The 26,161-nt window shown below is 41.9% G+C and overlaps 5 protein-coding genes across 10 annotated transcripts; 4 read left to right on the top strand and 1 right to left on the bottom strand.

The window, feature by feature from the left end:
- Positions 1–1,606: 1,606 nt before the first annotated feature.
- On the top strand, positions 1,607–5,055 carry LOC103997201 (proteasome subunit beta type-5). Its single transcript, XM_009418372.3, has 7 exons — positions 1,607–1,822; positions 1,907–2,036; positions 3,696–3,802; positions 3,968–4,102; positions 4,178–4,281; positions 4,391–4,491; positions 4,705–5,055. Exons 1-7 carry the CDS (start codon positions 1,706–1,708, stop codon positions 4,830–4,832), a joined length of 822 nt encoding a protein of 273 aa, XP_009416647.1. The 5' UTR covers positions 1,607–1,705; the 3' UTR covers positions 4,833–5,055.
- Positions 5,056–6,242: 1,187 nt separating this feature from the next.
- LOC103997202 (zinc finger AN1 domain-containing stress-associated protein 15) lies at positions 6,243–8,803 on the top strand. 6 transcript variants are annotated; one of them, XR_001975712.2, is made up of 3 exons: positions 6,243–7,256; positions 7,442–7,531; positions 8,224–8,803. XR_001975712.2 is itself a non-coding variant. In XM_018818695.2 (2 exons), the coding sequence occupies exon 1, from the start codon at positions 6,794–6,796 to the stop codon at positions 7,253–7,255; it is 462 nt and encodes a 153-aa protein (XP_018674240.2). In that variant the 5' UTR covers positions 6,243–6,793; the 3' UTR covers position 7,256; positions 7,442–8,803. The 6 variants fall into 6 exon arrangements, 3 of the variants coding, with proteins under 3 accessions (XP_018674240.2, XP_009416649.2, XP_009416648.2); XR_010501197.1 differs by having other exon boundaries at positions 8,524–8,803; XM_018818695.2 differs by having other exon boundaries at positions 7,442–8,803.
- Positions 8,804–10,042: 1,239 nt separating this feature from the next.
- LOC103997204 (serine/threonine-protein kinase OXI1) lies at positions 10,043–12,047 on the top strand. The gene is made up of 2 exons (XM_009418375.3): positions 10,043–10,770; positions 10,860–12,047. The coding sequence occupies exons 1-2, from the start codon at positions 10,382–10,384 to the stop codon at positions 11,764–11,766; spliced, it is 1,296 nt and encodes a 431-aa protein (XP_009416650.1). The 5' UTR covers positions 10,043–10,381; the 3' UTR covers positions 11,767–12,047.
- A 7,431-nt stretch (positions 12,048–19,478) lies between these two features.
- Positions 19,479–22,979, top strand: LOC135649223 (AP2-like ethylene-responsive transcription factor BBM). Its single transcript, XM_065167413.1, has 9 exons — positions 19,479–19,969; positions 20,060–20,699; positions 20,771–20,853; positions 20,988–20,996; positions 21,074–21,162; positions 21,242–21,315; positions 21,409–21,459; positions 21,555–21,631; positions 21,708–22,979. Exons 1-9 carry the CDS (start codon positions 19,732–19,734, stop codon positions 22,595–22,597), a joined length of 2,151 nt encoding a protein of 716 aa, XP_065023485.1. The 5' UTR covers positions 19,479–19,731; the 3' UTR covers positions 22,598–22,979.
- Positions 22,980–25,082: 2,103 nt separating this feature from the next.
- On the bottom strand, positions 25,083–26,161 carry LOC135648900 (protein FLOWERING LOCUS T-like). Its single transcript, XM_065166911.1, has 4 exons — positions 25,926–26,161; positions 25,521–25,582; positions 25,393–25,433; positions 25,083–25,312 (listed from the first exon to the last, which is right to left on the bottom strand). Exons 1-4 carry the CDS (start codon positions 26,115–26,117, stop codon positions 25,083–25,085), a joined length of 525 nt encoding a protein of 174 aa, XP_065022983.1. The 5' UTR covers positions 26,118–26,161.

A 26,161-nucleotide genomic window follows, 5' to 3' on the forward strand; every position in this document is an offset into this window, starting at 1 on the left:
TTAGGCGAGTGCGTGTAAGCTCACACACGTGGCCACTTCTGAGTACCCTCGTCGATCGGCGTGTCAGCCAGAGTTGCGTCTTTACGTGGCAGCTTATTGTCCGTTGGATGAAGACTAAATGGCACCGTATGCTGTTATGATTCGTGCAGAAAAATGATGACCCTTTGTGAACATTTCAGATTTAACCGGACATGCTAATATTTCTAGAGAAAAATCTCTTTTAGTTTTTTAGGAGATATCATTTTTCCAATGGTCACCCTTACTTTTTCTTAATCATAAGAATATATTTCACATGACATCAGTTTTTTCTTTTTATGATTGGTTAATAGAGTGAATCTATCAATAGTTTTGAATAAGTAGATAGGCTAAAAACACTCTAATTTTCTTTTCCTAGTTATTCTTATTCTTAGACATAATTATTTAAAATTATTTTTGTATATAAGTTAGTTTTCATTTGATTTTTATTCAATTTGTCTTAGTTATAGTATTTAGTCGATTTATCTAAGTTATAATATTTTTGAATAAAACTATGATATTTCATTAGAGAATAGTGTAAGTCTTATATATGAGAATTGGATTGATTCAACTTGTGGACTAATCCGTATGATATTTGAGTAAATAAGTTATCTTGGATACGCATAAAGAATCACCCTTCATGAGTAGAGATGAAATAATAAATGATGATCGGATAAAGACGAGGGCATATTTTTTAGTATCAATATAGTTTCGGTCATGAATACAAGTAGAACAAGTCTTATCTTATTTTCATTTTATTAATATTATTATATATATATAATAATAAGAATAATAATATTATTATTATTGTAGAGAGAGATAGAGAATTAAATATAATACCTATGACTCCAACATTCCAACATTAACTACTAAACTGATTTTGCATTTAATTTTTTAATACACTTATACTTTTATAATAAAATTTCCAACATAGATTTATTTTTTATATATTTATTTGATCATGATTATATTTGGATATATTTAGTTATATTTATATTGGATATATTTACGTTTGAATATTATTATGGCATGTAAATTTTCAAATATTATTATTATCATTTATAAATTTTGGTATTGTTATTAGTTTGAATATATATGGATTCCTCAGCATTAATGAGGATTCATCTTTCCCACCCTTACCCTAATATATTCGTCAAAGTATCTTTTATTGTTATTTACATAAAATGATGAAAAAAAATGATAGATAATCAAATGATACAATTTAAATATCAAGATGAGTAGATGAAAAATAATTTACGAGAAATAAAAATGCAATCGAAAAATTATATTTTCTTATTTTTTAAGATGATTATAGGAGATAAAGGATTGCCAATAACAATCTCTTCTCAAAATTGCCCATATTTCTATATTACATTATATTATGCTTGTTAGGATTATATACCCATTTAGATCCACACCCGAGTCCACTTCAATGAGATATCGGACGCAAAGTTGCTTGGCATGGCCCAACGTAGTCCTGTACGGGCGTATACCCGTTTCGGCACATTGACCATGCCGCCTTACGAAGCGAGCGGTTCGGGTCGGATCTTTATAAATGGAGGTCCTCTTCCACCTTTCCCCTCTTCCAAGCATCCTTCCCCCGTCGCCTATTAACTCGTCACTCGATCTAGGGTTTCTTCTCGCTTGTTCTCGACTCATCTCCCCTCCTCGTCTTCGCATCTCGTGAATCATGAAGCTTGATCTGAGTGGTCTTCAGTCGTTTACTTCGATCCCCGGCGGCGCCGTCGACGGTCTCGGGGAAGACCTCTTCGCGGCCCCTTCGTTCCAACTTCCGGCCTGCTCCGACGTATGTTTTTTATTGTTTCGTGAGCTTTGTTCTAGGTTGTTTGTGATTGGTATTGATTTATTGTTTCTTTTCTCGTGGCTTCAGTTCGATGGGTTTCAGAAGGACGCGATCCAGATGGTGAAGCCAGCGAAAGGGACGACGACGCTCGCCTTCATCTTCAAGGAAGGCGTCATTGTCGCCGCCGATTCGCGTGCTAGCATGGGAGGATATATCTGTAAGCATTTAGTTTGTTGGTTGCTATTACGATTTGCATTTTTCCTTACGGTTCTTCTAGCAATGTATAGGGTTATGCTATCTTAAGATGGGAACGGTTAATCATTTGAGTTGCCTACCTTATTTTTGGCCGACGACAAAAATTGCAATGCAAGAAATCTGCAAATTGTACTTTGTCTATATAGAGAAGCCTAAAAAAATGATACTTTGTTAAAATTCTGCGCTTGTTTGCTTCCTGTGCGCCTCTGTGACACTGATAAAGAATTACCAAGGAAAAAAAATCTGTGCTTGGCGATTGTGCAGAAATCAGCAGAATTTGATTTTGAATACTGTGTTATATTGAAAGATTGATCGAACATTTATCTGTCAATGGATTTTATGAGGAAAAGACTTCTTCATTGTTTGTAATCCTCTTAAGCAGTCCTTTTAAGTTAATTATTTGAAGAAGTGTGTAGTTATTTGCATTTAGCTGTGCTACTAAACACAAAGTGTGTATTTTGCCATTGATAAGCTTGGCACTTTTGCAATAAACAGCCTTATATATTGGCGGTTATACCTGGTCATTCAGTAGCTTTTTTCTTTTTTAAGTGGTTGTTTTTTGTTTCCATGATCATCTTATATAAAATATATAAGGCCCAAGTTTTTAAAATTTGAAGAATTTTATAATTGAATTTGGTGTACTTAAGAAATTAGAAAGAAAACTTTATTTAATTGTGTATGAAGTTATATGAAAGTTAGTATACCTATGTTGATGCACTGTTATCAGTCATTTTCTTGAGAGAAGTTATCCAAAACAATTATCTACATGTTTCTCAGCTTGAGGCTTAACTAGAAGTGTTTGCTAAATTTCATTAAATTTAAGCTTAAGCTTTTATGGCCACTGCTTAAGATTATAGTTTGGTCTTTGGACCAGGCCAATATAAGTATGGTGACACTGAACTTGCTGGGATGTGGATCTTGATTGGACCATTGGTGAGTTTGCCCATATTAACTTTCAGGAGTCTAGTCTCAAAGCCCAAAGCATGGGCTGACCCTATCAGAGGTCCTTTTGAAAAACAAATTTATAATCGACCATTCGATCCCTGAAGCTAAACCTTCTCTTATTAGCAACTATTTATGAGTTCAAAACTGATGTGCTTTTTTCACAGGGGTAGCTCTTCTTTCTTCTCACATATGATGATTTCATGCTTCTCTTGCATGCTTGCAATGAGTTTCTATGGGTTCAGAATGTCACACTGTTGTCGGTTGGTGAATTTGTTTATTACATGATTGGGATGATCTGCAATCTTTATCATAAAGGCAAAGTAAACCAAAAAATTACTAACAGCTAAAATTTTTTGCATTGGAACGTGCTTCCGTATCCTCTAGTGACAAAGATTAATTAAATAGATCATTCCTAGACATCATGATAAGCTTTTGCCTGTTATTTTTCTGGGAACTAAATGTGCCTCTTGCTCAATTTAATGTTTATAGGACATGTTTACTCTTATTATCAATTAATTAAATAGATCAATCCTAGACATCATGATAAGCTTTTGGGTCTTTTTTATTTATTTATTATCAACATTCTCAAAGTGAATGATCAGTTAAATTGAGTATCAAGCTGCTTGTCCAATGGTTTGGTTTTCTTACTGCACCTTTTAATCTCTTTCATCTGCAGCTTCTCAGAGTGTTAAGAAAATTATTGAGATCAATCCATATATGCTTGGTACAATGGCTGGAGGTGCTGCAGATTGCCAATTCTGGCACAGGAACTTAGGGATCAAGGTATAGCTGTTTCTTGTTCGTACATGTTTGTGTATAGTGTACACTTGATAGTATGCTTATACAAGTGGGTCTTTTACCTTAATTATCTTGTTATTTGTCCATTACTAGTGAATTTTGGTTATTTCTGTGAAATATTTTGATAGTCTTCATTTTTATCCTGTACAGTGCCGCCTGCATGAACTGGCAAACAAGAGAAGGATCTCAGTCACAGGTGCTTCAAAGCTGTTGGCAAACATACTTTACTCTTATCGTGGAATGGGCCTTTCAGTAGGAACCATGATCGCTGGATGGGATGAAAAGGTATAACTAAGTTTCTGTTAGTTTATCTTTTCCCTATCTTCAATTCAGCTGAATGACCGGTCCTCTTTGATTTAGGGGCCTGGATTGTACTATGTTGACAGTGAAGGTGGAAGGCTCAAGGGAACACGCTTTTCAGTTGGGTCAGGAAGTCCATATGCTTATGGTGTTCTTGATAGTGGGTAGGCATTTGTTATCCAGTAGTTGTCGTCGTCGTTGTCGTTGTTTCTTTTTGTTTTGATCTTTTGTGGTTGCTTAAGCTGGATTAACTTGTATTTGTCTATCTGTTAGGTATCGTTTTGACATGCCAGTCGAGGAAGCTGCAGAACTGGCACGCCGAGCCATTTACCATGCAACTTTTCGTGATGGAGCTAGTGGTGGAGTGGCTAGTGGTATGTCTACATTTTTTAGACACTTGACCTTTTCTATTTTACTATGTTTGCAAGTGTTCCACTGCTTCCACTGAATGATATTGATAAGTGGATCAACTTTTTCTTTTTCTTTTTCATCATATTCTTCCAGTTCATATTCTAAGGTCATTTCCATTAAAATCATGGTACTGCTTGTCTAGAGATCTCTAGCCTCATGTGGTGCTTTTCTTACAGTTTATCATGTTGGCCCTGATGGTTGGAAGAAACTTTCTGGAGATGATGTGGGTGAGCTTCATTACAAGTATTATCCTGTGGCCCCAACCCCTGTGGAGCAGGAAATGACCGACGCCCCAGCAGCCTGAGAGAGCAGCCTTTGATTCTTTCAAATTCCTGTTGGGTGCGGTAAATTGAACCTGGTAATAGTAGTTATACATAAACTTGACATGTTGTTGAAAGCAGCTTTATCGGACCTTTGAAGTCATTAAATTTAATCGTGATCACCGTCTTTTTCTTTCATTCAAGCATGAGAAAACGTTATCTTCAACTGAAAGGAAGAAACATCAATCTGAATTTTATGTTGATGAATCGCCAGGTTGTGTTAAATCCCAGGGATGGATATGCTTGATCGTTGTTGCATTTGATCAACATGCTGTTCACTAATTTGAGTTGCTGCCCTCTCAAATTGGCATTAACATTTGCATATCATTGAATTTGATCGACCGGCCTAATCTTCTCCATATGATGTCTTTGTCTGTAGAAGTTCTTTTCATTAGACGTTGCTTCATCTTTCTATTTCAGTCATAGGTTGCTTGATATGAACTACCATCCCATCCCGAATCCAGTCACCAAAGCATCCAAATAGCTACAACAAAACCACTATTCAGGCATTTAGGTCTGCTTGCGACTGTAATGAAATTGCTAGCAATTATGAATACTTGTTAAGAAAACTTTCATGTGTGGAGATGAATTAAGGATAGTCACTAGAAGAAGGTAGAAGAGATCGAGTCTATACACATGATGGTGGTCTCACAACTTACTGCTAGAGATATAGTGACAATCGCGAGCTGTACTGTGTCAAGGTGGGCAACATCGTCGTCTACAAGCATGACGGTTTAACCAACGGGTGCATGAACCTGACTGACGGCACAAGTGCAACAACAGACCAACCTCATTTCCAGGACTCGATCTTACTTGCAGCGCTTCTCCGACAACCTCCAGACCAAACCCCCATCATCGAAATCCTAAGAAGATTCAGCACCACTCAGGCTACCTCAATCGTAGCACCCATCGCATCGCCAACACCCCCACAACATCTTCCCCAGTAAACCTTCTCATCTCGGCCACGATAGAGAGAGTACGTAAGTCCGCGTTGCCCGACGAAAAGCTAGATTCCTGCCAAATTTCTTGTATTGGAAAGGTGGGCGGGGCAGAGACTGTCATGATGGGGGAAAGGATTTCTTTACAGTAGAATCATCCTGAAACATATCTAGAAACCATTGTGATCAATCTATCTTTCTCTGAAACTACTTAATATCTTTTGCGTAAGGAGATGAGATTCTCAAAGGAATGTTGCCCATGCTGTGTATGTATCGCCGTCGTCTTCATGACTCAGCACGGCTTCAAGAGAGATCACAATGGTCTGTTAAGGTCATGGCCTTTTGCATCTCGAAGAGCCAGACAGACGCATACGAAGTAGAAAGGAAAAGAAATAAACAGCAGCTTAGGGGGACCTGCTGGTGTGACAACATAAAAAGGCACACAGCCCTTTGATGCTGATCCAACGGCCGAGTGTCCTCTACGATCTCAAATTGTTTGCCATTGATCATTTAGATGGCTGATTTGTTTATTCTAATGACTTGGTTATAATTGGCGTAATTATTTATTATTCTCTCTTTTTTTCCTCACCCCCAAAGCTGCCACCTTTACCATTCCTCCTCCCCCGCCCCCGTTCCTACCAAATCCCTCGCCGTTCCTCTCCCCGATCGATCTTGATCGGTTTCTTCGATTTTTATGGATCTCCACCGTCGCTTCCGTGGAAGCGCGTGAAAAAAATTTGAGCTTGATTTCAAGTTCCTCCTGCCGTTCATCGTTCTTGTTTTCTCTTTATTCAACCGAAGACTGAATTCCCTCTTTTCTTGCTTCTTAATCCATCTCGTAACCTATTTCTATTAGGCTTTCCCTTGAGTTCTGCAAAATTCCAGCTTTGGGTGATTTGGGAAATTTTCTGGTGTTGATTCGTAGTCCTGCAATCGTCGTTCGGCTTAGATTAATTGTTGCCTCTCTGCTCGTTGATTCTTGTTGTCGGATCGGATTCCTTTTTGGAATGGCTCGAGAAAGTTGTAATCTTGACCAGGATGAAGCAGAGATCTTCAAGCCCTCATCATCTTCTACCCGTTCTGCTACGCCACCCTCCTCGCCATCATCATCACCCCAGCCGCCACCTTCCTCCGCGCTTCCGAAATCATGCGATGAATCCACCATTCACAGGCCGGAATCTCCGGCCCCAGCGATGACTGTCGCGGCTTCTTCCACGACAAAGCTCGACGAGGAGTCGTCAAAGCCCAGGGAGGAATCCCCGACTCCTGTTAGATTCAGTAACAGGTGCTCCACTTGCCGGAAAAAGGTGGGTCTCACCGGATTCCGATGCCGCTGCGGCGACCTCTTCTGCGGTCGCCACCGTTACTCCGATGCCCACGAGTGTTCCTTCGATTACAAGGCCTTAGGGAGAGAGGAGATCGCCAGGGCCAACCCTGTGATCAAAGCTGCCAAGATCATCAAGATCTGAGGTATAAAGTTAGCACCTTTTTTTTCTCGCTTGCTCAGAGCCGTAGGTAAATTGGTTCTTGTTTGTTTGAGTGATCTACACTGTTAATTGAACAATTAAATATGCATCATATTGTCTGAAGTTGGCTGTCCAATTATTCTTATGATAGAACCTTTGATTTTAATCTCTATGGTGTTTCATTATCAGCAACATCAACATAAACAGGTGAAGCATAGATTTTGTCTGTGTCAGTTCTTCTACTGGTTGGAATCAGAAGTTTTCTCCAGATGTTCAATGGTATGGAATCTGAATTAGGTGTTGATTCATTTCTTTTGTCACTGAGGTAAACTTGCAGTGTTAAGCTTTTCGTTATCGACGTACAGAGAAAAAGAGTAGCCTTAGTTGGTAAAGATGAACATTCATCTTGCAATAAATTCCTTCTCTATAATATGCGGCTTCGGATTATCTGTATGTTATGAAATAATGCAGCATGTCTGAAGCCAATTCTCTATAATGTAGATCATCTCGAGTACTAACTAAAAGAATTCAGTTAAAGTCATGATCTAAAAACGATTAATATTGTAGTGGATATTAAGGAAAGCACATGGAACACGAGTCTTTTGTTTCTTTTGGTGTTCGTGGCTATCGCCGCTTTCGTTTGGTTGTCGTCATTAGACCTAACTTTGCATGATTAGCTTTCAGAAAGAACCAATCGGATAGGTGGTTCGTCTTCCATGTGCCATTCTTATATTGTCGATACTTATCAAGTAAGTGGTTGACAAATTTTTCTCTTGTCATCTTTCTCTTTTAGTAAAACAATATAACACTCTGTCGACATTTCACGCATGAAAACTCTCCTTCAGAATAGTTCACCAAATTGGGTTCTACATGTGCTGTAGTTTCTACATGAGTTATACGAAGTATAGGAAGCTTTCTTTGATACATTGCTTACGAAGGGTCGATGAACGTCATCTTATTCTTGCAAGTAGGCAGGTCTTGTATCTGATACTCAACCCTGGTCATCGAGTCGTAAACAAGCAACTTTACCATGACACCAAAGCTTGTCCTTTAAGATCAAACATCTCCGCAGCTTCGGAATAGCAAATCTCTGGATGATCATATGGCCATGTTCAATTTCTTCTGTAGATGCTTTGTCATTGTCAAGCTAATAGGTGATGCACTGACTCGAAATACTGCTATGACTTTTCCTGCCTCCTCTTTCATGGAGCATGAGCAGACTCCTTAACTTTAAAGACATGGCCAATCTGATTCATTTATGTGCAATGTAGGGTTAGGTAGCCATTACAGCTTGTGGAAAGCCGACCTGGAAATGACATGCAAGTGGGCTCAAGCTTTCCGATGCCACAAACACTAGCTTTCTGAAAGCATGCTTCTGCAAGGGTGCCTCAAGACATTGTTGCACTTGCAGCGTTTTGCCCCCATGTCAACAACACAGTCCAATTTGGAGGCTTCTCATTTAAGCAGATTGTTCAGTGCCACAGGGACCAGATGGGCTTGAGTTTAAATGTCTATGGATGGACTAAGTAAATGAATTTGGTACAACTTTCATCTTCTATCAACCCACTCTGGTGCCTTTTGGAGTGGCCACTATTGCCTGCCTCCAGTATGCCTATCTACATATTAGTGTATTCTATAAGAACCCTACATAAAAGTGGTGGTGATTTAGAAGTCTTAGCTGTGGTCTGCATCTATATTTACATCCTGTGTAGGGTTAATTATCGATTATCTAATGTAATTAGTTATTTTTAATATTTTGATTTTTATATTTTTAAAAATTATATTGAGATCCTTATACTTACGAAAGTGAAATACCGTTGATGAAAATACTGTACGTGTTCAGTAATAAATCAAAATTAAATAAAGTTAATTATATAATATTTTTATCAGTAGAATCGATATGAGAAGAAACGAGATTAAATATTTTACTTTAAGGGATGTTAAAAATTGAGATGTTAAAAATAATTAATTATAGATGAATAATATATAATTATAGGAGAAAACTTTAGGGATTGAGGTGTTGATAATTAAAAGAAGAAAACCTTTTTTATTAGTTGATTACATAATTTGAGAAATATTTATAATGAATTAAACTTGGTAAATATTTGATTAGGACTTACTATATCCAACATATGAGGATCGTTCGTTTATGATTTATAAAAGGTGACTAAATTACTTATATGTTAAAAACTAAAAATCAAAGAAAATGAAGCTGAAAATATATAACTCGGCAAGGCAAAAACATAATTCGAATATATCTTTCTTTGCCTTCACGAAAGACACGTGACATGACACCTGCAAGCTCGTCTGCTTGTGAAAGCATCCGTATAAGCATGAGGTGGACTTCATGCACTTGAACAGGTGAGAGCTCAATTTCCACCCTCTCCTTTTTGCTTTTTGACTGTTCTCTTAGATTCATTAAAGTTAATGTCATAGTAAATCTCGTTTCTTTTTCTTGGTCATTAATAATAATATGATGAATAGATTCATTATCTATATTGTTCAAATCTAATGTCAACAAAATACGTCTCGATCTCTCTCTCATATTAATGTCGCCTCACATTTTGACGCCGCCCGAGTCGCCCACGCGTTATTTCTTCTCGTGACCTTCTGGAATCATGTTTTGAATGATTCATGCAGATAGTCAACTTTCTCGTTTATGAATACTTTCCAAAGTTTGACCACATGCACACTAAATCATCTCATATATATATATATATATGTATATATATATATATATATATATATATATATATATATATATATATATATAACAGGCAGTGCAATTTGGAGCCGAGAGGTGACGTCACCCGTGACGTATCGAGGGGTGATTCAGTCGGAGCAAAAGAACGAGTCGGAGTGAGGAATTGTTTCCGTTTTGGTTTCAGTTTTGATTTCAGTTTTGGTTTTTGTTTTCCGTTATTTTTGTTGGCAATATGAAGCGGAGAGTGTGACGGGAGAAAAGGGGGTGTATGGGAATTTTCTCGTCGTCTTCGTTGGTTCCCAACGAGTAGGCGAATCCTTCCTTCCTCGCCAAGAAACGGCGCCTCTTCATATACCACGTTCCCCTTCCTTCACCCCTTCGCGTTGGTCGCCCTACCTCTCAAACCTCCTCCTCCGACGTCGACGATGGCGCAACCGCTATTTCAGCCGCCGCCGCCGCAGCCAGTGTCATTAGACCTCCGTGATCTAAAGGCCCTCTCGGTCCTCGGCCGCGGCGCCAAGGGCGTCGTCTTCCTCGTCCGCGCCGCCGCCTCGTCCGGCGAGGAGGCCCTCGCCCTCAAGACAGTCTCTCGCTCCTCGATCGAGCGCAAGGCCTCTAGCGGCGACGCCTACCGCCGGGTCTGGCTCGAGCGCGACGTCCTCCTCGCCCTCCGCCACCCGTTGCTCCCCTCCCTCCGTGGCGTCGTCTCCACTGACAGGATCGTCGGCTTCGCAATCGACAGATGCTCCGGCGGCGACCTCGCCTCCCTCCGCCGCCGCCAGAGCGAGAAGATGTTCTCCGACGATGTCATTCGGTGCGTATCTCTCCGCCGCCCTCTTCCTCAAACACCATGGTTCCCATTCGTGTCGGTCTGATCCGTATTTGGTGTGATCGCCTCTGCAGCTTCTACGCCGCCGAGTTGGTGCTGGCGCTGGAGTACCTCCACGGGCTGGGGATCGTCTACCGAGACCTGAAGCCCGAGAATGTCCTGATCCAGGACAGCGGCCACCTCATGCTCGTCGACTTCGATCTCTCCGCTAAACTCTCCTCCAAGCCGCTGCCGGAACAACCACTCAAGTCGTCACCACCCACCGCCGTCCGCCGCATCGAATCCATGCCGCGAGGCACCGGCATGAAGAAGAAGAAGAAGAACACCAAGATCAAGGGAAAGAAGTCCCCGCGCCTCACGGGCTGCTTCTCCTTCAACGCCGGCGTGTCTCCGGAGACCGTCGAAGCTCCTCCCGCCCCGAAACCACCTTCGGCGTCGAAGTGGTCGTCGAGCGGGAAATCGAACTCGTTCGTGGGGACGGAGGAGTACGTTGCCCCGGAGATCATCGAGGGCAGAGGCCACGACTTCGCGGTGGACTGGTGGGGGCTGGGGGTGGTTCTCTACGAGATGCTCTACGGGCAGACGCCGTTCCGGGGGCAGAACCGGAAGGAGACCTTCTACCGGATCCTGACCAAGGAACCGGAGCTCGCCGGAGATCCCACGCCGCTGCGCGACCTCATCCGGAGACTCCTCGAGAAGGACCCCGAACGTCGCATCACAGGCGAGGGCATCAAGGCGCACGAGTTCTTCCGTGGGGTGGTCTGGGAGCAGGTGATCCAGGTGTCGCGGCCGCCCTTCATCCCGACGCCGCTGCCGGATCACTGGGAGTCGGGCGACGCCGGCTCCGAGGGGCTCGACGTGGAGAGGACCGTGGACGAGGTTTCCGCTGCCAAGGAGGCGGCGGAGGCGAAGACGGCCAGCGGGAACGGGGCGGAAGGCGTAACCGTTTCCCCCACCGCCGACGATTTTTCAGTCTTCTAATATTTTTTCTTTCTGATTCATTATTATTTTTATAAATAATTATATTATTATTATTATTTGAAACATTATTCAAATCACTGCCGGAGGCACCAAAAGGCGGCCGTCGTGCCACAGTGGTGTTCTACCGACAGTCGTCACTTCAGTCACGGGGAGGGTGGCGGTTTTCGTACAGCACATAAGGAAGGACTAATGGTTTCATAACTGAGATCAAAATTCGATGTAAAAAATCAAAGAAACTGTCTATTTATTATTATCCGTTAATTGCGGTAATCTTTCTTTTATTTGCTCTTTTTGGTGAATATAAAATGCTTATAAAAAGCAAGATTGTGTGTTTCTTTACGAGAAAAAGAATCGCTTGTGGTGGCTGAAACGTTGAATCGGATTCCCGGACCGGTTTAGAATTAGATGCCAGATTTTTTGATTTTGTGTGCCGTCGTATCGAAATCGATTCATACAAAGAGTGGTACGTAAGAGATTAGAAAATTCATACCTTTTTTAATGTAAGTAATGTAAATGATACAATTAATATTTTTAGTCCTTTTTTATGCCACATATGTTCTTCTCTCATCTTTTTCATCCTTTATATTCAATCTGAATTCGAATATTTTGACAGCTCGATCCTAAATAATCAACCAAACATCATAATTTATTATTGTTGTTGTACGTTATCATGAAGATTACTCCTATAATAATTATTGTTTTTTCTTTGTATCATATACAATTTGACTCTAAACATGACCAAGAAATAGGTCATTTGGGTAATAAATTAAAGCTCGATGGATGGATGGATGCATCAGTGATTGCACCCAAAGGACCAAATCACATGCCCTTTGTTACGCCGTAGAAATAAGCGTTGGAGCAACAGCACGTGATCGGCTAGCTTTGATGGAAGCCATTGAAGGCTTCTGTTGGGGAGAAGCAGCAGGCAATGGCGGATGGGTAATGGGCACATCGTCCCATCGTCTCCTCGAATTAGCATTAAAGAGGCGGCAAAGACGGGTGATGGCTGGGGAGTCATCAGCTTTCTCCACCTTCGCTTCTCCTTTTCCTGAATGCTTTTATATGTTTAGCATCTGATCATACCGTGTAAATTGCTTTTTGTAAAATTGTTCCCGTAAAAATCTAACTCAAAGAGACATTTAACTTATTAATCCTGATTAATATTAGATTTGTCATAAAAATGGTAAAGGCATACACGACTTAAAAAAATTCTTAAAGGGTAATAACTTATATCGAGTGTTTCATCAAAGTATCGAACGAGATTTTCTATAGTTAAAAATATTTGATCATTAACGGATAGTTATATTTTGACATTAGATATTATTTGAATATGAAAGATAATTTTGTTAGTATAAAATTTGTAATCATACTATCTGTAATATCCGTGAAAAAAAATTTATATCTAGATTGAAATAAAATAAAACTAGATGTAACAATACTTTGATGCGTATCTTTTATTATTATTTAGAAGAATAAACTTTATCTGATCTATAAAAGGAACTAGACACTACTTCTCCTATCTTTCTATCAGGATCAGGTAGATCGGTAGATTAGGGAGATTGAGAAAAAAAATCTTAATCTCTTAATTATATTAAGATGCTACTCTTTGGCTCCCAGAGGTCTTGTCTATTTATAGACGAGAACAAATAGTCTAAAATAAATTATTATGAGAGTTCCTCCCATCAAAAGTATCCCCTAAGAAATCCTATTATAATATGAACTTCTTTTCTATTCATCAATAACCAGAATCAAATTATATTTATAATATATCTTATCTAATTAAATAAAATTATATAATCTAACACATCTCACATCTCATATGGTATGTGACAATTGAATATACAAATATCATTTCCTTCAAAAAAATATTTAAATATAAAATAATAATAACACTACACTAATATAATCTTATAAATCAATTAATATACTCTCTCTTTTAATTAATTGGCAACTATAAAGCTCATAATGTTTAGCTCGAGATTAATAGCGATAGACTCATGTGAGACACGACTTAAATGAAATAAAACACATACACGAGATTATCACATCTTCTACTGCCCAAAAGGCAAAAAAAAAGGAAAGCTCTCTATCTTTCCACGCGTTTCAACCAACACCGCCAACTTCAACTTTGGAGGAGGAAGAAATGCTCGGAAAAAGGCAACCTTTTTGGAGTTGGATGTTCCATGACAAAACCCCCACTTGTTGAGGTCCTATGAGTGATAGCCGTGTTTGAAATGCCCAAATGTCACTTCCTCGGAAGATTCCGAATCAAAAGTGTTGTGTAATGTCACAATGACAATGATGATGTTATGGAAATGAAAACACATTGATTTCTTTTTGCTTTTTGATTGCATATCTCTCCTAATCATATCTAAAAAATATAGATATTTATTTTAGTTCGTACTGTTACAATTAATGGTGTTCTTCGTATCAAGGAAACTTGATGAGTAGAAGCTAACATTGTTCATCGTGCGTTCCTCTCATGTGGAAATCGTGAGACCAAATTTGGGTTGGGGGTCACCAAATGGTGGATTTGTTGCACCGATTGGTCTCTCTTTGTATTTTTGATGTCTCCGATAAAGATAAAATATAATCGGTGCGATGTTATCTTTGTTCTTCCGATCAAAGTTTATGTGTTCTAACTTAGTTACATTATTTTTGAATAATAATACATTTTTTTTAGAAAAAATAATAATATATTTTTTTGTACTATAAGAGAAAATAAAAAAAATTAGAAACATAAATGAGGAATTTTTTGTATGGACTACTTTTTTCCTCTTTGAAGGGTTAAGCTTATTATTGGGCCCACTAACAAATCAATTTAGAGGCCCATAATTACCCATTATCTCACTTGCGTAAAATAATGAGCTAAGGAATCTTCTTCTTTTAGCCATAGGACTTTCTCGATCGAATTTATCGTCACACTCGACATTCTCAATTTGATAATGATCCCATTGTATTATTCCAAAAGCTCGTAACATCGGTCCTGATAAACCCCAATTTCTTGCTTCCTCTCCGTCGATAATGCCCACTCCTTCAACTCGCTCCAAAAAATAAGGATTTCGCATAATATGTTATTGATATTCAATAATTCTTGGTAAAGAATAAAAGCTAAAATCTTTTATTTTCGCTCTTTTTCTTGTTTCAATGGACTCTTTTATTTTCATTTTTGTTGAACTTATTTCAACTTCCTTAAAATGTTAGTTACCCTCAAAATGTTATTGTTTCAACTTATTTCACTTAGTTAGTTAATCTTAAATTGTTATTATTTGATACTTTTTATATATTAAGTGGATTCTCACTTTTTTTCTTTTATTTTTCACAATAGTCTTAATATTTTTAATTTTTTATTTTATTTTATCGACGAGCCGTATTACTTATAATGCTAAGGTTGATTCTTTGCGACCTGAACAATTACATAAATATGATCACATGCATTGAGTTTGTCTCTTTTTATTGTTTAATTCATTTTGCTCTAAATTGATCACAAAATATTCAAATTACATAAATATGATCACAAGAAACACATTCGTATCCGATTGGAACCCACACAAAGAAGAGTAAATACGATCGCAAGAAACACATTCGAATGTGTATTCATCATTCAATTTGCATAAATATGATCGCAAGAAACACATTCGCATCCGATTGAAACCCACACAAAGAAGCATTATTATGCTTCCAACATTGAACGAGGAATAAAGGAAGAGAAGATGGGGAAGCGTTCAACGATGTGAAGCATTGTCCTAAGCATCACCATTCGGCAATGCGGGCGTGAAAAGCTTCCTTCCCACGTGCCATGGCCGGGTCAAACGGGATCAAGAACATGCGAGGTTGAAGACTGTAGGCAGTCGTCGTTCTCCCATGAGAAAGAAACCCTAATATAATAAACAAGGGGAGAGGATTGATGTGATTGTTTGTGTGGAGAAACTACAAAGTGTTTTGGGACATGACATGAAACTTCTTTTCATTTTATACGATTCTTTGTACACCACCCTTTTCCCCTTTTTTAGTGTTAGGGCCATCTTTCTAATTGCACCATCTTATGCAAAGACCACCCAAGGATTCCATTTGACCATTAGGAGAGGACACTCCTCTCTCTCTCTCTCTCTCTATCTATCTATCTATCTATACCTATCTATCTCATGCAAATTTAAGATTTTGCTCTTTTATCCTTACCAAACATTCATTTTGCAAAAACATGAATATGATATGAACATTTGCTATATTTTGCAAAATATGTCCTGAGCTATTTGAGTATGTTGATGTTAAATTTGGTTGTCAATCCATAGTCATTGATTCGATTTCACACTCAATAAGTAGTACTCTAGAGATTATGTTTTTAAATGATCTTGGATCTTCTACCATACTTAAAAGAGATTATATTTAATAGTACGGATCATAGGATTACGCTCGATTTATATATTTTCCAACGAAATAAAAAATATACATTGATAATTAATATACGTTCCGCAACACATACAAAATGCATGACTAAAATAGGATGACGACGACAATGTAAGGCTATGCTCTTAACAGTTCGAAGATGATCTAAAGATTTGTTGGACCTCAATTCTTTAACAATTTAAACCCTAAGGTCATAGGGTGGTAAAGATTCATCTTAATTATTTCCCATGCTATCTTAACTATAGCTATAGCAAATAGGCACCATGGGGTGCAGTAATCTGAACTCTAATCCAATAGCCATCTTAATTGTGACAACAATTCTGGAGCTCTAAGCCAATAGCTACTTTTCTAGTACAACAAACCTCCATGCCTTCTTCTCGGCCACTGATAGCAACATATAGCCTATAAACCAAAGAGGTAGTAGAGAGAGAGAGAGAGTGTGTGTGTTGAACCATAATATTCTCATCTCTGATGACAAATAGATTTGTGTGCAAAAGCCTATATATCTACTCTCCTCATTCTTGTCAGGTTTCTAAGATTGATAATGAACCTATGTATAGGATACAATGTTTATTATCGTTAAGGATCCTTTCCCCCTTAGTCTATATTCTTCTTTCATTAGCACTTTGCATTGGTCGATCGATCCACCGCGTCCTAATACTATCGATATTAGGGTACGGAGGTAGAACTCTCTCTCTCTCTCTCTCTCTCTCTCTCTCTCTGTGTTCACATAGCATCAGATCTTAGGGGAGAGACTGTACAAGTTGGCAATTTTCTGTGAAGTAAATGAAGTGAGTACATGGTTTGGATTCATACACGAGTGTACAGTGAGATATTACCATTGCTTTACGTTATGGTGACCATATAACTTTGCATCCTAACAAGGAAAAGCCCCAAGTCCATGTGAGAGATCATAATTGTTGCAGGAAGGGTTACATAGAAAGAAGCATGTGGCATCAGAGTTTTGCACCACTCTTCTTCCCCAACTCCATATAATATATGGAGTGCACTCCTCGAGGAATGAATGATACATGCACACGTGTGCAGGAGGATCAACTTTGGCCCATGGATTCGAGGCATGCGTGCTTCATCTCCCCCACATCATGGATCGATTGGGTTCATTCCATTTCATCGGAGTCTCCTCGCCGGCCTCCCCACCTCCTTCTCTTCTCCCCATGCAGCCTCACGAAAGTCTTCCTGGTCAAAAGGCCTGCATCCCAATCACTGTTACTAAACCCATGCTTATGCAGATATCATGGTATTAAGTCTTTTGGAAGTAATGGATTAAACTACTCCAAGTTAGCATTCCTATGATTTAGCGGGATTCCATTTGGAAAATGAGAGTGGTCTATGTGAGACAAATCCCAGACAGACCTCCCTTAATCTAATCCCAATCCTCTCTCTCACTCTCTCTCTCTCTCTCTCTCTCGACTGTGATGTGCTGAAAGAGCACTATATCGTGAAAACCGGGTCCAACCCAACACGAAGACTGCGACCTGCTAACCCTAACCTGAGGTGGAACGAAGCCTACTATGTAAATGGCTACTGAGGGACTGAGGAATGAGAGAGAGAGAGAGAGAGAGAGAGAGAATGGATTGATGTGACGGTAAGTGATTCTTTTATCATTGTTTTGAATCCAGCACTGTGCTCCTCTCTTCGGTGCGGTGAGTCTCGTCCTTCGTGCATGGAAATGTTCACGTCTTGATAACAAGGAGACACGGGCACCCCGCCGATTTCTCCTAGGCTGAAGGCGGAAGCCATTTCCTAGGGCTTCGAATGGTCCCACTCTCCTTTGACCATCTCTTCCAGCACATCAACTGTTGTCTGCTGCTTAATGATCTGAGCTTTCTTGCTACCACCTTAGATAATGAAGAAGAATAATGCACATAAATATCTGTTATATTCTGATGCTTTGGCTTCCATTCTACTCTCCCTGGAGGAGACGTTGTCATCGCCCAGGCAGCACTAGTTGTATGGTTGGCCACTTGCATGAGGAAGAGGTCTTTAGTATATGTATGTGGAGCCGACCATGTCCCTTGTAAGGGATGGTAGCTGTCGACCACCAGGCACGTGTTCGTCGCCGCCCGCCCGGCCTCCCTCCCCCACCAATGGCTGCGCCCCCTTGATGAACCACCCCCGTCCTTTGCTCTCTCTCTCTCTCTCTTGTCCCACCGATTCGAAAAGGCACAAGTGCTCTCTGTTTGCCGATTCCTATTCAAATTACCCAACTTGAAAGTACAGACGTGCGGCAGAGTATGTGATCTGAAGTTTGATATCGCTCATCATAATCCATATACGATGGATGATCTTTCAATGCAGTTTATGAAACATGATTAGATGTCCGTGCATGCATGCGTGCGTGCGAAAGTGGCAGATGCAAACGCCTCATTCACCCATATAAGCACCTCAACACCTGTGAGGACGTGTACATCGGCAGGAGCAAGTACGGCGATGAGGATATTTCGTGTACACTCCCTCGCAGCGAAGGGAATGATGGGAGACACGAGTGTACAAGCACAAGTACTGTCTCACGTGGGCACGTGGGAACAGCGCGCATGCAACGCACGCCCGTACAATAGTCTCGGGCGAGGGAGAGAGAGAGAGAGCGAGGGCCTGCCAACCCTAGCTTTGGCTTTTCGAAATCCTCCTCGGTCATTAGTCTTGGTTAGGCTATCATAACGCTTGGATTACCGAGAGGCGTTTACCTTTTTTTTACAGTGGATCACAGGCTTTGCATACGAACACTGTAACAGGAGAAGAAGAGAGAGAGAGAGAGAGAGAGAGAGAGAGAGGCCATGTGTTTTACCATGTTTGATTCCTCATGGACGGTCAAACTTTCAAGAAGGCGGGTGCACCACCCAAGATGAAAAGAAAAACCTCCTTATCTTGTCGAAAGATTAATCTAATCTTTAGCCTTAGTGGTTTATTCACCATTTATGTTTAGAGAGAGAGAGAGAGAGAGAGAGAGAGAGGACATGATGACAAGAAACAGAGTAAATGAGGAAGAGGCGGTACCATTGCTATGAGCATCAAGCAGTCACAAAAGCTTCTTCTGTTTTGCTTGGTCGAGTGTGTTTAAGGTGGAATTGGTCAAAAAGGTTAGTGAGATATGGAAGGGCAAATAAAATACACAGCAGCCTTTCAGAGAGACTAATAGTAGTGTACACATTTCACATACACTTCCTCTCTCTTCTTCGACTTATCTCTTTAGCGAGCTTTGCTGTCATCTGCTTGTTTGTTTGCTTACAGTATACATATATATATATATATATAAAGGCACAGTGCTTACATTTGACATGTTTCTCTCTCTCTCTCTCTCTCGCTCTCTCTCTCTGGTTTTCCTCACCTTTTCTTCCTCGCCTCTCCAACCCCCAATGCGCTGCTTTCCTCCCTCTGTAACTCCCATGTCGTTGCACTCTTCATCCTCCTCCTCCCTCCTCTTAGCTTCCCACTGTTGAAAACCCTCTCCATCGACCCCACACCCACACCCTTCTGTTTTACTTCCCTTTCCCCACAGGTTCCCGCAAAAAGACAAAGCCTCCTTCCCCCCCTCTTTTAATGGCCTCCATGAACAACTGGCTAGGCTTCTCTCTCTCCCCTCAAGAGCTCCCCGCTTCGCAGTCCCACCAAACCCATCCTTCCTCTGGCATCATCTCCAACGACGAGGTGTCAGCCGACTGCTACGGCCTCTCCACCGACTCATCGTCGACGGCTCCCCTCGGCATCCCGACTCTGCGGCCAGATGGCTCTTTTGGCATCTTGGAAGCCATTCACAGGCCCGGCTATCATTCCCAAGGTGAGTACGGAAGTAATAGCTTTGGACTCTGCCATTGCATGAGCCAGCTTATGCTACTTATGAGCCTAAGACTCTGATCTGATGTCATAGATTGGAGCATGAAGAGCCTAGAGTATAAAGGAAGCTCTTCTGAGCTATCGATGTTGGTAGGGGCAAGTAGCAACCAGAACACAATGGACAACGAGCAGCCCAAATTGGAAGACTTCCTCGGTGGGCACTCTTTTGCGCGACATGATCAGAAGCTCCCGTCCATCGCTGGAAATTACGACAATCCCGGCGGCTACATGTTCTCCCATGGTTGCAACAATGGAGGGCTAATGAGCAGCAATGCAGGATGCAGCAGTAGCTCCATTGGGTTGTCGATGATCAAGACCTGGCTGCGGAACCAGCCGGCGCCACCGTCGCAGGTGGAAGGACACGGAACCGGCGGAGCTGGTTGCAGCACTATGAATGGTGGCGGTGCAGTGGTTGGGAACGTTGGTGGCGCACTAACAAGTTCACAGAGCTTGTCCCTGTCGATGAGCACCGGGTCGCAATCCAGCTCGCCGTTGCCGCTCATGGCGGCAGCTGCGAGTGGGGGAGGGGAGAGCTCGTCGTCAGAGAGCAAGCAGAGGGAAGGTAGTGGGGTGAGCGCTGCACTCGATGCACAGAGTGGCGCGTTAGAGACAGTGCCAAGGAAATCGATCGACACCTTTGGGCAGAGGACTTCCATCTACCGGGGGGTTACAAGGTTCACCATGCAATCCCTAGAAGTAGCTTTTGCTCCTTGTTTGATCTCTTATACGATCTCTTTTCTCACAGGCATAGATGGACAGGCAGGTATGAGGCTCATCTATGGGATAACAGTTGCAGAAGAGAAGGACAGACTCGCAAAGGTAGACAAGGTAAACTTCTCTAAACATCAAGGTTTAATCTATCTAGAGATTGAAGGTTCAGTGTTGCTGACTACCCTTCGTTTTGCTTCATCTCCTGCAACGACGTCACCTTCTGGATCTGTACATTTTCTACCTGCATGCAGTCTATTTAGGTAAGTCAACCGAGGAGGCTCTTCTTTGGTCCCTCTGCAGTGCATGCATCTCACATCTGCTCTCTTCATCTGAGCAGGTGGCTACGACAAAGAAGAAAAAGCAGCTCGGGCTTACGATTTGGCTGCTCTCAAGTACTGGGGTACTTCCACGACCACCAACTTCCCCGTAGGTTCTTTCTCTCATCGTTACAACGCTGTTGAAGCAATAGTATTGCCATCTCTTTGACTAAGCTGAATCTTTCCAGATAAGTAACTACGAGAAAGAGTTGGAGGAGATGAAGCATATGACGAGGCAGGAATACGTTGCCTCTCTAAGAAGGTAGCTCTGGATTTCTTGTCATCTCTACTCTGCTTTGACTACTCATCCATGAACATCCATCGCATCTAGTATAACTCAAGTTGTTGAATGCAGGAAGAGTAGTGGGTTCTCTCGCGGTGCTTCTATCTATCGTGGGGTGACGAGGTATATCACATCGACATAAGTACAGATTTCCTTACCTTTTTTTTGTTTGGTCAAGCTTTCCAGTCTACTAAAGCAGATGATGATCAACTTGACAGACATCATCAGCATGGAAGATGGCAAGCAAGGATAGGAAGGGTAGCTGGAAATAAGGATCTGTACTTGGGAACCTTCAGTAAGTTCCCCTCGATTTGATGCCGTATTTGTGCCTACTGTTTCCTAGAAGCATAAATTTGCTGGCATTGCTGTAGGCACACAAGAGGAAGCCGCAGAGGCCTACGACATTGCGGCCATAAAGTTCCGAGGCCTCAACGCCGTCACCAACTTCGACATGAGCCGGTACGACGTGAAAGCCATCCTCGAGAGCAGCACGCTCCCCATCGGCGGCGCCGCCAAGCGACTCAAGGAGATCTCCGAGCACACGGAGGCGAGCGTCGATGGGAGGATGGCCGATGTTGGCAGCATCACCTCCCATCTGACCGACACCATCAGCAGCTACGCCTCCCACCACCATGGCTGGCCGACCATGGGCTTCCAGCAGTCCCAGCCGCTCGCCGTTCACTATCCTTATGGCCATCAGCCCCGGGGGTGGTACTGCAAGCAAGAACAGGACGCCGTCATCGCCGCCGCCCACGGCTTGCAGGACCTCCAGCAGCTCAACCTGGGGAACAGCACCCACAACTTCTTCCAACCATCCGTGATCCACAACCTCGTGAACCTGGAATCATCATCGATGGATCATGGCACGGGGTCGAATGCTGTGATCTACAGTGGAAATGTCGGGGGGAGTGGTGGGAGCTATCAAGTGGATGGCAGCGGTGGGTTCGTGATGCCCGTAGGCACCACCATGGTGGGCGATCAAAACAATCCAGGCAGCAGCAGTAGCTACGCTGAGAGCGAGGGGAAGCAGATGGGCTATGAGAATATTCTGGCCACCGGTGATCCTTATGCTGGTAGAAGCATATATTATCTATCACAGCAGTCGGGGGGAGGCAGTGGAGTGGTGAAGGAGAATGGCTATGAGCAGATGAATGGGTGCAACGCTTGGGTGGCTGCACCAGTGCAGGCTTCTGCAAATGGAGGGAACAATGTGACTGTTTGCCATGGAGCTCCACTTTTCACAGTGTGGAATGATGCTTAGGTGAAAAGGGGAGAGGAGAGTAGGTTGACTAGAAGGGAAGGAATGTGGTTAGGGGAAAGGAAAGAAAAGAAAATTCTAGTTAGCTCTGGATTTTGATTTTGATTTTTCTGGATGATGATGATGATGATGATGATAAGGTAAAAAAGCTTCTAAAATTTTCTTTGTTGGGTTAGTGTAACTCCTCTTCTGTCATTAGCATTATCCTCAAGTTATGGTCATGGCTTGTGAGTATTGAAGTACTGATCATTGATCATGTCTCACTTGCTGTCAATTTTGGGAGCTTCATATGAATGGATATGCTGCCTGAGGGGTTCTGTAAATTCAACTACAATTTGTGCTGCTTTAGTTAAAGTAATCAGATCTTTAGCTGTGGCTTATGAGATCCCATATATTTCTATGTTGGTTATCAGTCATACCTGATTTAACTTCGACTCAAAATGCTTAAGCTAAAATTAACAATTGTACATCCACTAAATCATAAATGTTAACTTTAATTTAAGTTACTATGATTTAGCAAATTAAAATACTAATGCTACATAAATTGTGTCATGCCTACACTTTTTTTTTTCTTTCACCAAAAGTATTATTGATTGAGATTGTACTTTGTAATTCATTTTCCTTTTGTTCATGAAAAGGTTTTATCAGCGTATCATTCATTCCTTGTAGGTAGAGACGCCTGCAGTGGCTAAGAATAAGATCTCAAAGTATACATGTCTCATGCAGTTTGGAAGAGTGGCTTCATCTTCACCCTTTAGGGTTCCAACTTGTTGCTCCTCCCTCGCAAGTGACTTCTTTTTCTTCTGCAAGTCAACTTCCACAGTGTCTCTAACCAGTGGATCTGTATCTCACACACTTCAAAGGCTGTGTTTAGTTTTCTTGCTCTGCCAACACAAACACAGATGTGGGGATGAGGAGAATCTCTCAGTCGCTGTGAGACCTGTCTCCTTTAATTAAGGGATCTTTGACTGTCATTACTGTTATGGAAGTGATGGAATTTAAGATACTATATATAATCTAAGATCGAGGAAACCAAAGTTTAAGAGAACGACACTTCAAGAGTTGTGCTTCGTACACGTGCATCTGTGCACCCTAAGACGATCAAGAATTCAAGAGAATCCCGATGCAGAGTGTAAGAACAAAATGAATGATGATTTGGCCATTAATCAGAGATTTTTCTTTCTTTTTTGTTTGTAGTACTCTTCTGTGCTAAATGCCGAGCATATACTTCCCCTTCCCGTGATTTCTCTTTGATGTCATTACAAACAGTAGGATTCTGTTCTTTTCTCATTCTTTAAGTTCGATGGCTACAGTTCAACTGTCGCTCTCACCCATGAACAAGAGAAGGTTCATTGCATGTCATATACATGTTGTGTTTGTGGCACCAAACTCTTGCTGTTAGAAAATTGAGAATCATGGATGTATTCTCATGAAACAAACCCATCTTGTTGTCTTTCTGTAAGAACAAACAAAAGTTGCAGGCTAAATGACAGTAACATTAAGTGATCACTAGTTTTTCCTGCTACCACAGAGCAGGAAATGATATATATTTGGGTTTTTACTGACCCGAAGAAACCAAAACTGCAGATAAATGTGGTATTTGATGTCACATAATCTCTAGTTTTCTACATGCAAAGCAGAAACCTGAGAATGAATGTGTTCTCATGATGAAGCAATAAAGGAAAGTTACAGATTTAACTGCAGTAATGTCAACCGGACACAATTTATGATTTCCTACGACATATCTGCTTCATGCCCGCAACTAGTCTCTCTGTCCTCTTGCCATGGCGTCTGTTCTCGGCCGCTTCCATCTCGGTACTCGGAGAGAGAGAGAGAGAGAGAGAGAGAGAGAGATATGGATAAAGACACATGAATGCATCGCCTCGTTGGCCGCACCGGATGACGACGAAAAGTGCGTCGGCCCCATCTCTGACAACGAAGCGAGGGGGTGATCGATGTTCCTACCTGTGTCTTCATCTCCTCCTCCGGTGCGATGAGGGCGGCCTCCGCCGCATGGCCTGCCAATCCTTGGACTGTAAGGCATGGATTGGCTGCGTGGGCTTTATGCTGTTCTTCTTCTGCATTCACCATGAGTCTGGGAATTAAAGGTGCAACAATGGGCCGAATTGGGATGACCACATGTCAGAATAATATGATGCTTTTTGCGTAAGGTGGGGGACTCGATCGAATCCAGATCTTGCACACATCTTTTAGGCATTACTTTCTTGAATCAGCGACAGTGTTATTTCAGGCACGAAGATTACAGCATATAATCGAGAAGCAAACTCGATGATAGAGACAACAAGACCAGGATAGCATTAGAAGTATTCTTATTGCATGGCTGCAGTCTACGTAACGTACGTCTCGTTGAATCGAGCATCATCGTCAGCCATCCTCTTCGCGGTCCACAGCCATTAGTACCTTCAAGAAACAAATGAATCGTGAGTCTCCATAGCTTGGCACATGCAGTCGGAAGACGGGGGAGGAGTCACGATGTATACCTTCTTCCGCCACAGCCGTTCTCTCTCTGGCAGTTGAAGAACATGGCCGCGACGGGATCCCCGAGGTTGTAGAGAGCGGAGAAGTCCTTGGTGTTGAAGTTCTGCCTCCACCCAGGCGCGTCGATCGTCTGCCGGACCGATTGCCGGAACAGCACGAACACGAAGCGGTGGATACCAGCTGTTGGCCGTGGGCTCTCGTAGCAGACGATCTCATTTCCTGGGAATCATGGCAAGAATTAGGTGCCCCTGTTGTGCCTTGAGATTACAGTACAAAAGAGTGATGTTGCTTTCACCCACCAAAGGTGGTATTAGTTGTCTCTGGGATGTCTGTCACCAACCTGAAGCACCACAAAAGAAGAGTCAGTAGATGCTTGATGCTTCATTGCTAGATCGCAGCGCCTGCAATAAGCGAGATGTGATCTTACCAGTGCAGGTGCTCTCTTTTGGTCGGGTTGCTGGGGCTCGGTGCGTCTGGATCCACCATCACCTTTCCAAATCATCATGTCAATTAGTGACTGGTTAACAATGCTACAAGTCGACTTAATGATCTTTATATTTGTCGACTCCATGCGAAAAAGCATGCATAAACATGAATTCTATGATTCTTCATCGACATGGAATCAGGACATCTTCGTCCTTCCTGCATTGTCATGGAGTCGACTCTACCTCGAGACAACATGGTCGAGAAGATTCGGAATCCAAAAAAGATGTCAGAGAACTACTGAAGAGATTCGATCGGATGATGAACTATGACGGAGGTAATAGTAGCCTCCATGGTTCTTCGGATGTAGCTGCTCGTCGTCTACCTGTCGATAGTTGATGCTACTTACCAGCGTGTACAGAGTCCTCATGTCGTGTCCTCGGATCTCAACCCGGGGCTCTTTGGCGACGGCGGACGGTTTGAGCTCGGATCCATTGGTGAGTTCCTTGCTGTTGTAGATCACCCGAAACGCCGCGGAAGTGACAAACGGGTCCAACACATCACCAATCACATTGCCTACGACAAGAGGATCCCTCGACATGATTAAGGATTGCAGGAGTCACTGGTAGCAGAAACGTGGGAGTG

This window comes from Musa acuminata, chromosome BXJ3-9, assembly GCF_036884655.1.
Source record: "Musa acuminata AAA Group cultivar baxijiao chromosome BXJ3-9, Cavendish_Baxijiao_AAA, whole genome shotgun sequence".
In the NCBI taxonomy this organism is placed as follows: Eukaryota; Viridiplantae; Streptophyta; class Magnoliopsida; order Zingiberales; family Musaceae; genus Musa; species Musa acuminata.

What these genes read in the sequence shown, in the direction of transcription:
- LOC103997201 (XM_009418372.3), top strand. Translation starts at nt 1,706, where the DNA reads ATGAAGCTTGATCTGAGTGGTCTTCAGTCGTTTACTTCGATCCCCGGC. An exon ending in AACTTCCGGCCTGCTCCGAC is followed by an intron (nt 1,823 to 1,906) that starts GTATGTTTTTTA and finishes TCGTGGCTTCAG; the next exon opens with TTCGATGGGTTTCAGAAGGA. An exon ending in ACAGGAACTTAGGGATCAAG is followed by an intron (nt 3,803 to 3,967) that starts GTATAGCTGTTT and finishes TATCCTGTACAG; the next exon opens with TGCCGCCTGCATGAACTGGC.
- LOC103997202 (XM_018818695.2), top strand. Translation starts at nt 6,794, where the DNA reads ATGGCTCGAGAAAGTTGTAATCTTGACCAGGATGAAGCAGAGATCTTC.
- LOC103997204 (XM_009418375.3), top strand. Translation starts at nt 10,382, where the DNA reads ATGGCGCAACCGCTATTTCAGCCGCCGCCGCCGCAGCCAGTGTCATTA. An exon ending in TTCTCCGACGATGTCATTCG is followed by an intron (nt 10,771 to 10,859) that starts GTGCGTATCTCT and finishes TCGCCTCTGCAG; the next exon opens with CTTCTACGCCGCCGAGTTGG.
- LOC135649223 (XM_065167413.1), top strand. Translation starts at nt 19,732, where the DNA reads ATGGCCTCCATGAACAACTGGCTAGGCTTCTCTCTCTCCCCTCAAGAG. An exon ending in TACGTTGCCTCTCTAAGAAG is followed by an intron (nt 21,316 to 21,408) that starts GTAGCTCTGGAT and finishes TGTTGAATGCAG; the next exon opens with GAAGAGTAGTGGGTTCTCTC. An exon ending in TCTGTACTTGGGAACCTTCA is followed by an intron (nt 21,632 to 21,707) that starts GTAAGTTCCCCT and finishes GCATTGCTGTAG; the next exon opens with GCACACAAGAGGAAGCCGCA.
- LOC135648900 (XM_065166911.1), bottom strand. Translation starts at nt 26,117, where the DNA reads ATGTCGAGGGATCCTCTTGTCGTAGGCAATGTGATTGGTGATGTGTTG. An exon ending in AAAAGAGAGCACCTGCACTG is followed by an intron (nt 25,434 to 25,520) that starts GTAAGATCACAT and finishes GTGGTGCTTCAG; the next exon opens with GTTGGTGACAGACATCCCAG. An exon ending in GACAACTAATACCACCTTTG is followed by an intron (nt 25,313 to 25,392) that starts GTGGGTGAAAGC and finishes CATGATTCCCAG; the next exon opens with GAAATGAGATCGTCTGCTAC.